Source organism: Lonchura striata, chromosome 5 (assembly GCF_050655825.1).
Source record: "Lonchura striata isolate lonStrDom1 chromosome 5, ASM5065582v1, whole genome shotgun sequence".
NCBI classification, from domain to species: domain Eukaryota; kingdom Metazoa; phylum Chordata; class Aves; order Passeriformes; family Estrildidae; genus Lonchura; species Lonchura striata.
In genome coordinates, this window is record NC_140707.1 from 19466874 (window position 1) to 19481631 (window position 14758).

Sequence of the window (14758 nt, forward strand, 5' to 3'; positions counted from 1 at the left end):
TTATTCTTTCCTTCAGGGCTGATGTTTCACCTTTCTCTTGTCTCTGCCAGCCAGCAGTGTTTATTGAACAATGGTTTTTCCAGAAAGCTTGGACTGGCAGTAAGTTCAGGCATGGTGCTGTAATTTAGAGGAGGTAACTCCAGCCCAGAACAAAATGTGAATTACATCAGTGCAAATACAGGTGGACAGACAGGACACTGAGGTAAATCTTCCCCTACAGGTTGCTGTCTTCAGTGGGAACCACAAGAAAGAGGTCACAGAACCCTGTAAATGAGACTGTAACCATCAAACTCCAGAAACTGTCTTCCACTTCAACCATAGACTCACAAAACCATAAATTATTTCTCATTCCAGCAAGGATTATATTACTTTAACAATGAAAATACACCACTCAAGCAGTCACAGCCAACACACAACAGGATTGACTATCACCAGAGGCAAATGAGAAATTAACACAAGGGAATTTAGAAGGAAGCATTGGGATCACTTCCTTAATTAAAAGATTTTCAGAAATGCTCTTCCATGTATCATAACCAGGATGTGTTTGCATAGTACTAAAAATCTCCAATAACTACAGCTTTGGAGATTGACACCTCTTTAATTTGATACAAAAATCCAATGGTGTTTACTGTGGGGCAATGGAAATAAAACATAGCTAAACTTCAATGTATTTATTTTCTACTGTGTCCTCTGGAAAGAAAAGCTCTCCCTAATAAAGCCAAGAAGTACATGGAGTCCAAAGGCACTTTGAATTTATTCCCAGCACACCATCAAGCCCACAGCAGTCAGCCTCAAGGACATCGGGAAGTTAAATTTAGGTTGTTAAGTGCCAAGACCCTGTTCCCATGTGCGCCCGTGTAGGACACGGCAGCGGGAGGCTCCATCCCTGATAAATGGTGACACAAAACCACCCAGCAGACTCAAACAAATCCTATCCTAAATGGATCTGCATTAGCTGCTCTCATGTAGCATGTGGATTTTATAACTCTCTCAGTAGGACAGATGGAGTTCATTTTGGAAAAGCAGGAAGCAATCTGTGTTCCGAATTTCTTTTCCATAGGTGTGGGATGGAAATGTATCGATCACCCACTGTTGGTTCCTTATGCAATTCCAGGAGGCTGCACTTGAAGAGATGTTTATTGATTCAAAGAGCAACACAAGTACCTGGAACTCGGAGTCCTGAGGAAAAGCATTCTCTTGTAATGCCTGAGCAAAACGTGAAAATGTGCAAAAACATTGTTCTGAGCTCAAATCACAACACAGACCTCAACTGTTTTCCATCAGAATGTTAAAAATTCCAAATGGGTCTTTCTCTGAACCAGCTGGAAAATCCTACACAATTTCCACAGCCATTATAATCTAATGCAAAACTGCTGGACAATCATTAATTCCTTATTTCACTTTGCAAAAATCAAAGGGGAGAGTTTCACCCCACATTTTGTAGTTGCATGGATTGTAGTTGATTTTTGACTTTGAGGCAACGACACAGCAAAATAAAAGTAGCAGAAGCTTCTCGGTTCACCTCATTAAAAAATAAAACCAAATGCTTGATTAATATTCTATTAATATCATTATTTCCCTGTCTTTATCTAACAGTGCTGCTGAATACATGTCATAAAACATGACCTCAAGGAGATGTATATTCTTGCCTTATGGAGACACACATTTACACTCCAAAACTACATAAAAAAAAATAAATTCTGAAGTTGACACGTAATACATCTATTTAGAAATCTGTCAAACAAATCACTACTTTAGGAAGTTTATGATTGTGCAGTATTTTGTACATTTAATAAAACAATAATGTTTTTGTTGAAAATAGATCAGAAATGAAAGGTTTTGTTTTGTAAAATAAAATTAATTTTATCCATTTGAACTTCCCTTTCAGGTGTTGTATTTTCAAATTTGGGCAAAACTCACTGATGTAAGGTAAGATAGAATAAAGAAAAGCAGTAAAATTGAATTTTTTTAATTTAAATAATAGCCAGCAAAGGTTTATATTAATTGCAGAAATAACCCACATTCTGTACCAGGACAATAAAATGCTGACAATTTCCTAAATTACTTTATAGTTATGTTATGAAGAAACACAAGTAAAAAAATTATATTCAGCATTTTCCTGCATGCTTCTTTCCTGGACAGAAGAGAACTCTTAACATTTTTAATTATATAATGTAATACAAGCTCAATATTATGCATTTTGAAAGGAATTAACTGTGTATAATATAGATCTGATGTCCAGTAGATGGCAAAATATCAGCAACCATCACCTTTAATCTTGGCACTTGATTCATTCAAACCCCAAAGTAATTTTTTTCTTTTTGTTTCCAATATCCACTTTCTATTTCATTGGAGAGCAGGATTAGCTTTACCTTTTGGATGTTTTCTGTCTATTATCTGCTTGAAAGACAATTTCATCTTCGTCAGGTCTTGATACAACAAAGCACAATAATGTTACTATCCTTTAAATAGTCCTTTGAAGACAGTTTCTTCACCACTGAATTTTTTTTCCTCCGAGAGCATTCTGCTGCTACTGTTCCCAAATTTGCCAGCACATGTTAGCATACTGTGTACTAAAATCTCTTAGCAACAATATCTTAGTGTCTAACATTTCCCTTCTTCCAACTATGATTCACGGAGCCATCTGTAGTCAGATATTGACATGCAGCATCCTAAAATAGGCACCTTACATTTGTTCAACAACTAGTTTTAGCATCTGAAAATATAAATTGTGGGGAGAAGGCCAATATTTCTGTGAGGCTCCTCAGCATTCCCTGGATCATTTCAGCACTGTTTAAACAAAGGCTCACCATGAGTACTTCGCCTCGGTATTGAGGGTAAAGTATTCCCGCTTTTCCAAACTATAGCTCCACTTACATAACCCTCCAAGCAATCCCAGTCTTCCCTGGTAAGGACCACCTCACATTGCTTCTCAGGCTGTTTTTAATAGTAATCAAAGACTAGGTTTTCAAGCTTCAAGATCTAAGCGTTCTTCACACCCTTGGAAGCCTCAGGCTCATGGGAAGCATCCCACGATGGGTGGGACAAGGTCAGTGTCCCAGCCGGGTGAAGACAAAGGGACTTCTGCTGTTGGAAATGCAACAATATCCCACACTCAGGAAGAAAATTTACAACCACAGCCTCCCAAGCCCTGCTTTTGCCTCCCAAAACTCTTACCAAGCTTGCCCTCAGAAAGTACAGCATCTTCTTTTCAGCTGCATCAAGTCAACTCTTAACAGCAAAGACTTTGCATAACCCAAGTTATTTGTGGCAATGTGCTGTGCAGTTCTGTGCAACTTAAAAGAATAGTGCTGTACTAAAAATGTTAATTAAACAGGAACAGGAAATGTTAATTAAAAATAAACATATTCAGCAGAATACATTATAGAGGAAGAGCTGATAGTATGGCTTTGGATCTGTCTCAAGTGTGAGGAACCCACTTTCACCCCAGTGAAATCAGTGGGATTTCATCCACTTCAAAGGAACTGAGATTTTACCCTAAATACTTTTCAGCAATTAATATTTTAAAAACAAACAAACACACAAAAAGCATGCAGCCAAATGCAGTTGGACTTTATCAAAAAAAGTACACTGCAAACATAACAGTGCTGGCACATTTTCCTTGCTAAAATGCTGGGTTTGCTTGCAAGAGATTTGACAGCCCCCATGGGTCTTCTGGAATACACTCAGTAGCCATGAAGCTGTGCCAGGGCTGAGCGAATTCCAGTCAGAATATGCAGAAGGCAATTATTCTGAATGACCTCTTTTCTGTCTCTTTTAGGTCCTGCAGGGCTGTTTTAGCAGAACTGGACAACATCTGAAATGCCCGCAGGCACCTTTGCTCATTTTCCAGTCTTCCTTACTAAGATTTAAAAGGCAGAACCTGTGTTTTATTCTCCACTGTCCTTTCACGAGCACACACAACTGTGTTCTTAAAATCTAACCACTCTTATTCATGAATTAGCCATGACTGAATACCTCCAGATTAAACTAAGCCTGTATGGACACCAAGATCAAAAATGTAAGTCCTTTCTTCACAACATGGGACCAAATCTCTTCTAAATAATTTCCTCCTGAGGCTTTGAAATGCAAACTTAATTCCTAGGACAAAAGGAGTCGTTGTTATGTAAGAACCAGCTTGACAGGAAATGTTGAACTGAATACACCAGCAAGTCGAGCAGAGTTACAAGGAAATATGTCAGGAAGCCTAAAAAGGAACATCCAGACAGATCCATCCCAAGCACAACTTCGCTGCTTCACAACTTTCTTTTATTTCCTCCTATTTCTTGCAAGGAGAAGTAACTCAGACTTTTAAGTTATCCTACTTTGTACGGGCTGTATTGAGCCTCCTCCATGGTCACTGCATCTATTGGGAAATGTTACGTTTCTATCTATTTTAAAAGTAGAGTAAAAAGCCTTCCATCATCTTCCTGCTTCTCTGCTGAAATGCTACCCAGCAAGTTATCCCTAAGCAAGAAGCATTTTCCTACACTCATGTTTTAATAATTAAAACAGAGAAGAAAAAGCCAAGTGTGATACACACACACACTTACAATTACAGACTCATTCCTCAGGAAAATCTAGCTCAAGCTGGAAAGAGCCATCAAAAGCCAGTTATTACATAATCCTTATTACTGCTACATGGGCGAGCAGCGGTTCCAAAGGAGTATTTACTGAAAGCAGATAAAGCCAGGTTGCAGCATTAGATGAATCAGATAAGACACAGCCAGCAACAAAATTGACTTAATTTTTTTCGTCCCCTCCAACAATATGCTAAACCAAAACGCCATGACATGCAATCTTCTTCAGCTGAACTCTCCTAGAAAAAAGGCTGAGAACATGTACTATTTGCTATGTTTTGTTTTCCTTGGTGCTGCAGGAAACATTGGGCTGTGCAGAGAATTCAGCTCAAGGATTTATGGGTCCATGCTGCTGTAGAATGAAATCTTCCACCTAGCCAGGCAACCTTACCTCAAGGAAAAGCCAAAACCCACCACATTAGCAGCTCCTTTCCTGAACACCTTCAGAAAGAAAGTCTTCCTACTCACAGCAGACAGACACTTCCCACTGTTTCACAGCAGAAACTTTCAGGGATTCAGTTCTGCAAGCACTTAATAATATAGTGTTGTTTCAACTGCTAAACCAAATGGCTGGAAATCCTTTTGGAAAACCCTTAGGATAAAATGCATCGGTGAATAAGACACTGATTATTTTACCTAATACATTTGGTGGCTCCATTCCAAACTCTGTGGGTTAACTACAATAAAACCTTTGGAAACAGTAGTCTAGCAATAATCCATGCCAATAACATACTCTGATGGAAATGGGATTGCCAACTGCATGCCAGGAATGCTCCCTCTAAATGGCAGTGGAAGAAGATGCTAAGTCTGTCCTACAGGCACAGATTCTACATTTCTATAAGGAGGAAGAACTTGGATATAGCCAGAAGATAATGCTGAGTAGCCTGTTTTGAAATGCAAAAGTAGGAGATGATGCCACACAGCACTCAACCATCATTAACTCCAAGCATGAATCCATTCCTGCAGGCCCAAAGTGCCCATGAGTCCCACTAACAGGTTATTTTATCTCCCAGACAAACTCTTGGTGCTAACATCTCAAAACAACATGATTTAAATTAGGATTATACAAATCCCCACTGTCTCTTGTAACTTCAGCTATGACAACTAACTGTATCTGAATCACACTCAAGCCTTTCCTTAAGGCAAGAGCTGGTGGTGACCCTTACAATTTACTTTGCTTATTTGTTCCCTTTTGTAACTTCTGAGCTTTTTCTGGTGGAAGAACAGATTGGCTTCTAACTACCTCAGAGAGTGCACTTATCCCAGAGAAACTGGACTGCCTGTGGCAGCACCTGAGGCATGTCAGCTGGACAGCCCTGTCTGAGCATGGAATGAATGGGAAAAAGGTGAAAAAAGGGGTCTTGGAACATTTACATGGAACACAACATGACAGATGGTCACATGGAGACTCCTCCATAAGTTTACTTTTGGTAAAAAAAAAAAAAAAATGAAGACACATCCTGCAGTTAAGTATTTTTAGCATCGCCAAGTATGGCAATATTTTGCCTTTCTCAATAAAAGGTAATTATATAATTTCATTATTTTATACTTCCATTTGGCTGCTTTTCTGAAAAATGACAGGGTTAAAACAAAGGTCAGAAGGTACTAGCCAGTGCTAAGAAAAGCATCCCTGAGTCAGGAGGAATCAATTTAACTCTATTTTGTATCCATATGTATTTTTCTGCTCCTGTATCTCCTAATATTCTCAGGAATATTTCATTTGCCACTACTTCCCTCAACATCAAATTCCACCCTTTCCTTTTAATTATTATTTAAAATAAATAAATATTTCATTCCCCTTCCTTTTAATAATTATTATTTTTATTTTAATGATGTCTTGTTAAGAACTTGTGCTAAGTGTGCCTACATATATACAGACTCATGTATATTTTTGATTTTTTCAGGAAAAATCCACAGTTTGTTCTGGAATGGTCACTTATATAGATTTTTTTTTTTTCCTAAATATGAATAAGTTCCATTATTTGACTGAAATCAGGAAAAAGCTGGAAAAAGCTTGAAGTCTGACTAAAGGCAGAATGCATCATGAGCTCATAGCTGTATTTTTTGCCAACTATACCCAATATTCAGTGATTCATTGTTCACACAGGTGCTTCAGGAAAGGAATTAGGATGGAAATAAATACACAGAAAAAGCAAAGTCTTTCTGTAATTCATATGCTCCATGAACACAATGGTTCCATACTTGAACATCATGACAGGAGGCATTATTTTAAATTTGTGAAGATGCCTTTCTGAGGCACCTGATAAAGATTTTGGATTTAAAATTAGATTTCACAACTTTTTCACAAAAAAAAGTCAGTGACAAAAAAGACCCCCCCAAAAAAAAAAATCCTGAGAACTTTGTGTCCTTCGCCTGTAAATTTCATCCAAAAGAGGGAAATTAAAAATGCCAACAAATCTAAACCGGGCTTTGGGAAGCCATTCTAGTGAGGTGCTGGATATACCCAGTTGTGTCTGTGTCTCCTCCAGCCAGCTTATCTTCCAAATCCATGAGATTAGTTCCTACTTCTGGTTTTGGAGCCCCTGTGCCTGAGTCAGTCTGGAAACAAGTTCCCACTGCCAGGTTATTAACATGGAGATCAGCACACAGGGCAATTAAAGAAAATAAAGCTAAACACCACAACATAACACAACGGGGGAGAGAGTACAAGGAGGGCTGGGTCAGCAGAGTTTTTCAGTGTTAGGAAAACAACACATGTTTTCCCTTGCCCAGACTCCAAAAGAGCTGAATCATTTTGTTTTTCCAAATAACAGAGAATGCAGGCATGAAAAATTTCAGTTCAAATGATTCAAACCTGGCAAAAAAAAAAAAAAAAAGTGAGCAATTAAAAATAGAGGCAGGGCCAACACACTGAAAGGAGCAGTGAAGTTCTACCTGCAGTGGAGCTGGAAAATTGTTGCAAGCCATGGGATGTAGGTACATGGATTATTCAGGCTAGTCTGGGACAGCAAAGGCAAATCATTAGGGACACCTGAGACACAAACCATTCTCAGGTACAACTCTGACCTTAAAAGGTGGCACTAAATGCCACCTCAGAATAGCTGTTCTGTACATCAAAACACATTTGTTCTCAAAACACTGACTAATTATTACCACTATTAGCTAAAATAGTGCCTTATTGCCCATTTGAATTACTCATATGAAGATGCTGATCACTAGAAGAGAAAGACCTTATATACAAAGTGTATGATCGTTTTAACTTACACTTCATTTTAACAGCTTGTAAACTGCAAAACTCAGACTTCTGAGCTATTGGATTAATATTTGCTAGATAGGCAATGAATTATTTTACATTAACCTAGAAACAGAAGAAATGTGTGGAAAACCAAGTAGCTGTGGACAGTGATGGGATACCATGGCTTTTCTGAAAGGCTGTTTCTGGAAGTTTTACTAATAAAATAGCATCTAAGTTACTTAGATGGCCCAGCCAAGATGGGCTGAGTAAGTGATTAATAAACAGAACTGGCAATATAATCTAACGATGTGGCACAGGTTTCATCTCACCTCAAATTGCTATATATAAAATACAGGAAAATTTCTGCTGACCCCATGTTCTGCAGGCTTTCAGCAATGGGTGACATCAGCTATACCCAACACCAATTGCTGACTCTATGCAACCCAGGAATGGGTCAGGATAAAACACATCCCTGCAAAGGCAACTAATACAGTGTTTGGTGCTTAACTGGGAAATCAGCCAAGCTTTTTTTTGTCCTCAGCACCCAGCAATGCCATTCCAATGCTAATTCTGTTGGACACTGAAAAGGCAAAAAGGACACAGAGATCCCAGGTGGGCATGGTGTGGGGTCCCTGAATTAAGTGGCATAGAATTCAGCCCAGATTATTTTTACTTCCTGCAATCCAGTGTATTTATAACAAGCCCTGTGATTTGGTGAGAAGTGAGCACATGTGCCAAAACTACACCACATTCATTGAACACTGATGCCCGATACAAACTCTGCCACTAATTTTCATCTTCTTTGTTTGAAAAGAAAACAGGACACAAATTTTCCACAGATGTTTGGATCCTGTGGTTCTACAGAATAGCACAGCTTTCATATCATCAATTTTCTGAGCAGCAGCTCCAACAAATCATCCTTTTAATGTTGTTGAGAAAGGTACATAATGGAGGTGACTCAACGGAATAGATGCTGCAGCTACAACCATTCTCATTATGTACATATGAGATGCCTCAATGCTCCTGCCTGCTGATTACATGAGCAAACATTTTTAGTATGCAAAATCCTATTAACTCAAGGGGATTCTGCATAATTTTATAACAGCTCCACTTGTGGTATTTGATTGACTGGGTCAGCAACAGACAGATGGCAAAGAATTAATTCTAAGGCTGCATCATTGCAGTGCTGGCATCAGGGTCTCCTCTACTCATTCCACTCAGATAAACCAGAACTTTTTCTACATTACCTACACCTTTTCCTCTTCTAAGGGCAAGAACAAGAATGTTGGAGCTGTCAGCATAAAGAGGAAGACAAATGAAAACTCTTCTGTGTAACATTTACCCTCCCCAAAAACATCCTAAACTGAAAAGGAAAGTTAACCTCAAAGACAAAGTAACACAATAATCCAAGAGATTACCCTGGAACACGTCCCTCCAATAATTAGTGTTTTCTCTTGCTCCATTTCTTGATCGCTTCATAATTCTGAAGTGCAGAGTAAAGTATTAGCCAGTACTTAGTGAATTTTTGCTTAGCATGTATTTTGATGGGAAATTATTAGCAGTCTGAAAATGGTGCCTAAAATTCAATTATTAATGCATCGTTTCCCAAGTTTGAGGAAAATAGTCCCAAAAGTAAACAATAGTCTGGCTGGGATTTGCATGCAGAACTCTTAAGCTTATAAGATGCACAACTTAGGCCCAGAAAACTTTCAAAATATGTAGGGAATTAAACTGATGCAGAAATATTTGTCTGAGATTTTTTTTTTAAACCCTATAACTACTAAGAAACTTGGAGGAGTTAACTCAGAGACCCACATGGATCCAGCAAAAATTCCAAAGGTTTCATTTGTCAAAGCATTGTTCCTTGAAACTTCTGCCAGCATTATCCAAAGTGAGTCAAAAAGGTAATGTGGAAGACACAATCCAGATTTTTTTTAGATGAAAAACTCCTTGGTTTGGGGAAACGGTCCCATCCTGTTTCACCACAGCACAGTTCCTGTTAACAATACTGTGCCATCATTCCTCCAGAAGCACCGATCTTTGTAACTTGTAAAAAATTCTTCTGGTTTTGTTTTTTGGTTTTTTTTTTTAAATATTACAGTTTCCATCCCTATTTCTCACATGTCACATTGCCTTAGGAATGTTTCTCTGACATCCAGGCTAATTAAGCCTGCTTCAGAAATAAGGGTTTGAGGTTGTCAGCCATACCTGACAAGCCTTTGGACAAACAATTCTCTTCCATTTGGATTTTTAATTAAGCTTACTGCAAGTGCTTTAATATCAGAAAATGGGGACAAAATTTTGACTAATCCAAAGCAAGACTTCCATTTTCTTTTGGAGATAACAGATAGCAGCTTCAGCCTCTAATGCTGACAGTGTACTAAGTCAATCCCATCCCTGAAATTTAGCCCAGCTCCTTGGCCTCACATCCAAGGAAGAAAGAGCTTCTTTTTGGCTAAATCAAGAGGGGCCAAGCAAACCAAAGTGCTCAGACAATCCCTGGACCACACTTACATGGATCTCGGACCTGACTTACATGAGACTGGAGATAAGCTCAGAACAAGGCACATCTGACTGCAGAACACCAAGGATTTCATCTTTTGTCACCAACAGCTCACAGAATTCTCAAACTCATTAACAATGTCATCAGAGGGTGTGCTCCTCTCATTCCTAATTATTCCAGGACATCTTCACTTAGTGAATTACATAAAAGCAAAAGTTTTCACTCACTCCCTCCACACCTGTGTTCAGCCTAGTGCGGTGTGACTTCTCCCCAAACCTAAGCTCATGTGATGTTTTCTTCCCAATATTTCAGGGGGAAGAGGTATTTCCTTTTTTACCTGAAATGGGGACTGGCTGTTGTAATTCTTGATCTCCTTGTTGGCTCCCCGGAACAGCAGCACCCTTGCACAGCTCTCCTGAAAATGATGGAAAAGGAAACTTGTTCATAAAAATCCTTTGACACTAAAGAGGCTGTGACTGCTAAGAGGTTATGAGGTGCTTGGTCTATATTTTCATGATTAAAAAATAAACCAAATAAATGATCTGAGAACTTACATTGTTAAAACAGCATTTTAAAAATTACAAGCCTTCAGATGCTTTGCAGTGTATTAGAAACACTAGGCAAGTTGTAAAGAAACATGAAGGAATACAAGTAGTAAATGCCTTATTAAATTTTTAAGCAACTACTGATAAAGTTCCATATTTGACGAAACAAATTTTGCACAAATTTGATTCCCATATGGGGTTTTTTGCCCATTGTGTAGTAAAAACAGTGCTGTTCACAGAACTGTGATTAATTATATCCTTCCCTCCTGCTAAAAGTTTAACAAAGCAGTTTTACCACTTATTTTGTTGGAGACTTTCTTTTCAACCTATACTCAACATTAAAAGTATGACTTTTTTTTTTTTAGTACACATGAAGTTATTTGATCTGCCTATACATACTGCACTGACCATCCTTATTGCCTCTCTTTCCCCTAAAAAATGCTAGCAGTTACAGCACAAGGAGGAAAATTTGGCTTCAAACTGAGAAAATCTGCAAAGGAAATTCCTTAAAAACAATTTATTTTGGTCAATACAGTGTATTGGTTAAATCATTGCTCTCCATGGCTGTTAAATATGACTGACCACAATTTGGTATAAATTCTTGGAGGTTCTGAGTAGATTCTCAGAATTCCTGTATGGACTCTGTTTTTTGTTTGTCATCTTTAATGTTCATCTTAGATTCTTATGCAAATCAATTTACATTTCAAAAGGGTTTTATATTTGCTTATCACAAATATTGTTCTTAATTTTGTTGTGCTTTCTGTGTTGTCTTGATATGTTGTGCAATGGAGTTCTACCTAATGAGGTATTTGGATGGGCTACCTTTCACTTTGAACAGCAAATTTGCAGTCAGAGGAGACAAAGTACATAATTTAGGTATTTTAGTGATAGAAACAAAGCTTATTTGGTAGATTCTGAGTCACAGGATAATTTGCAGAAATTATGATTGAAAATCATTTCTGTCATTATGTTTTCCAATTTCTTACCGTAGATTCTTGGTCTCACTAAGTCTCCCCATCAAAGGGCTGCCCTAAATGTATCATGAAAGCAGGTTATCCTACCTTTTCCTCAACTGAAAAACAACAGAATGAATCAAGATGGTAATTTAAAATTATCTCCTTTATTATAATTTTAATGCTATACAATTAACTGAGATAGAGAAAATGCAACTAAAGTGCAGATTGCAGTGCAAGCAAGTGAGACTATCTCTAAACAATTGATCAATTCCCAATTTTAATCAAGAACTTGAGGATATAAACAATTATATTGAAAAACATACTGTATTTATTGGGTGATTATTCAATTTTTTCTCAGAATCCCCCAACATTACAGCACCAAAAGAATTATACATACAAAAAATCTCAACAAATTTAACTAAGCTGTCTGCAGTGTAACAAAAACATGCAAAGGGATTTCTTAAATAAAAGGTTGTGATTAGAAAAAAGATTTGCCAAAAGCTGTCAAAGAGCTGTTCAACATTTTTAAAAAATCCAAGAAAATTTATTTGGGTTAAGTACTGCATTTGTTTGTTTGTTTTTAGTCTTTTGAAACAAACAGGAGCATTTTTAACTTCACATTTTCTGCTTTTTGTTTCCTCCCCATCTGTCAGATTATATTCAATTTTAATACTACAACAACTTTCATCTCAGATCCAATCCTCCCAGTGAAGGAGGGCACATTTCATCCCAGAAAAACACAGACTTACTGCATGGCCATGGAATAACTTTCAAAACCAAGAGTTTATTCATATCTGGACTTCGCTGACATCCAGGAAAACAAATTTACCAAATTCAGAAAGTCAGCCAGTTCCCCAGGGAAGACTGGAAGGGCAGATCAAACGGGTAATGACTCCATCTACAGGAATCAGGAGGTAACAAGGATACTGCTGTCCTTCCCATCCTCTCCAGCTGGAAAAGGCAGCACCGTTCCTTCCACGTGAACCAATAACTTTTCATAAAAAAAGACACTGACAAAATCAGCACAGGTTAAGGCTCACAGCATCCCAAGGGAAACTTTGTATTTCCACATACACTGGGATGAAGGAAAACAGAAGGACGACAGTGCAGGCAGAAGATTTTAATATTCCATTTACCAAGCCAAGCTTAGTGACTGTGTAAATATTTGAAAATTTGTAGATGCAGTTTCAATTAGAGTGTCTAAGTCTCCTGTAGAATAACTGAGGTCAGAAAAACACATCTCTGCATAAAAAAATACTGTCATTCTACAGGACTACTCCAATTCCCACCTCATACTGCGTAACCTTTGCTAAAAGCATATGGTCAGATTATTCACAATTTTTTTTTTTTTAAGCTGAGGGCATTTTAGACCTAATTGAGGAATCTGTCTTGACAAGACTTTAGAAAAAAACTAAGATGGTAATTAAGAAGCAGATACTTTAACAGCTGTTTCATTGTTTACAGTCACATCTCATGCTTTCCAAATTCAATGTTGAATTCAATTCAATATTTAATTTTAACATAGTCGTAAAACTCATCCCCTCCCCATCCCATCCCTGCAAAGACAGTATAAAATGCTATCAAATCAAAAGGTTCTACTACTTGTAAATGACTACACAAGTTGTAAACAGCAAAGAATTCAGTATCTTCTGTATAGAGACATTTCCATAGTATTTTACAACTCTTCTTTATTCAAATCCAAATTAAATTATAGAGTATTAGCAATAAATTCTGTATAGGAAACAAATATTTAGATATTAATCAAACCCAAAAAAGCTGATAAAGCATAACATTTTATTTTTTAATATCCATATTCTTGCTATCTACACTGAGCAGCTTTATTTGTAATCAGTGAATGAAACACCAATAAAATAATTTTAATTACATTCTTTCCAGTTTCTAAGACCACTTTTTAAAACCTGAAGCACTTCATTATGTGTAAAATAATATAGTGATAGGATGAAGGGAAAAGGCTTCAAATTGAAAAAGAGCAGGTTTAGATCAGATATTGGGAAAGAATTCCTCCCTGAGAGGGTGGTGAGGCCCTGGGGAAGTTGTGGATGGCCCATCACTGGAATGTTCAGGGCTTAGGTTGGATGGTGATTGGTGCAATAAGGTGTAGTGGAAGGGAATTGGAACTGGATGATCTTCAAGTTCCCATCCAATCCAACCCATCTGTGAGCTCCCAGCTCCTGCTGGGGACATTTCTGTCCCTGCAGGGGGACAGCAGGGCTGGTGACAGGGCAGGGGCTCTCACCTGGTTGTAGAGGGCACAGATGTGCAGGGCCGTGTTCCCCGAGGCGTTCTGTGCGCACATGTCGGCGCCGTAGAACAGGAGGTGCTCCAGGTGTTGGACGTGTCCATACCTGCAAGCCTGGGCAGGGATGCAGCAATATTTTGGTTATTACACCAAAGCCTAGGCAAGATTTTCAGCAGAGAAACTGCTGGTTTTACTGAAGGTCTAACTTTTAGAACTACGCCTGGTTCTGTCATGGGAGCACAGACACCCAGATGGGCATTCCTGCACAAACTCCAACGTGGGCACTTCAGGTACAGCAGTCCTGTGCTTGAGTTTAAACCATCTGATAATCTGGGGAGTGGCAGCCTAAGGGATCAAGAAAATACTGCCTTTGGAACTTTTTATCCACTAATGTTCATGACTCAAATGTGACAAGTTTTTTGTCCAGCTACACTCTGGAATGCTGCCCACCAGATGGCACTGAAGATTATCAGAGTGCCAGAGCCAGGCCTTAGAAGGAAAATCTCACCAAAATCCAAGTAAATCTTCTTGGTTGTGTGATGTCAAGCAGGCACACAACATACACAGGACACTGGTTCAAAACAAGGGGAAATCTTCAAGAGTTACTTTATCTGTCACACATATAAAATGTTAGAACATGGATTTTTGGAAATAAGCCTCTGTGAAGAAGATTCATAGCAATTAGAAATGTTGCTGATTAGCAAATAAGCTTTAAAAT

At 38.2% G+C, this 14758-nt stretch overlaps 1 protein-coding gene across 3 annotated transcripts in view; it reads right to left on the bottom strand.

The window, feature by feature from the left end:
* Window positions 1-14758, bottom strand: part of SHANK2 (SH3 and multiple ankyrin repeat domains 2) — a 279014-nt gene that overhangs the window by 222885 nt on the left and 41371 nt on the right. For all 3 annotated transcript variants that reach the window (XM_085581233.1, XM_085581231.1, XM_085581232.1), the window contains exons 8-9: window positions 14038-14154; window positions 10617-10694 (exon numbers count right to left, since the gene is read on the bottom strand). In XM_085581233.1, the coding sequence (XP_085437359.1) occupies window positions 10617-10694; window positions 14038-14154 (195 nt within the window). The remainder of the gene's footprint in view (window positions 1-10616; window positions 10695-14037; window positions 14155-14758) is intronic.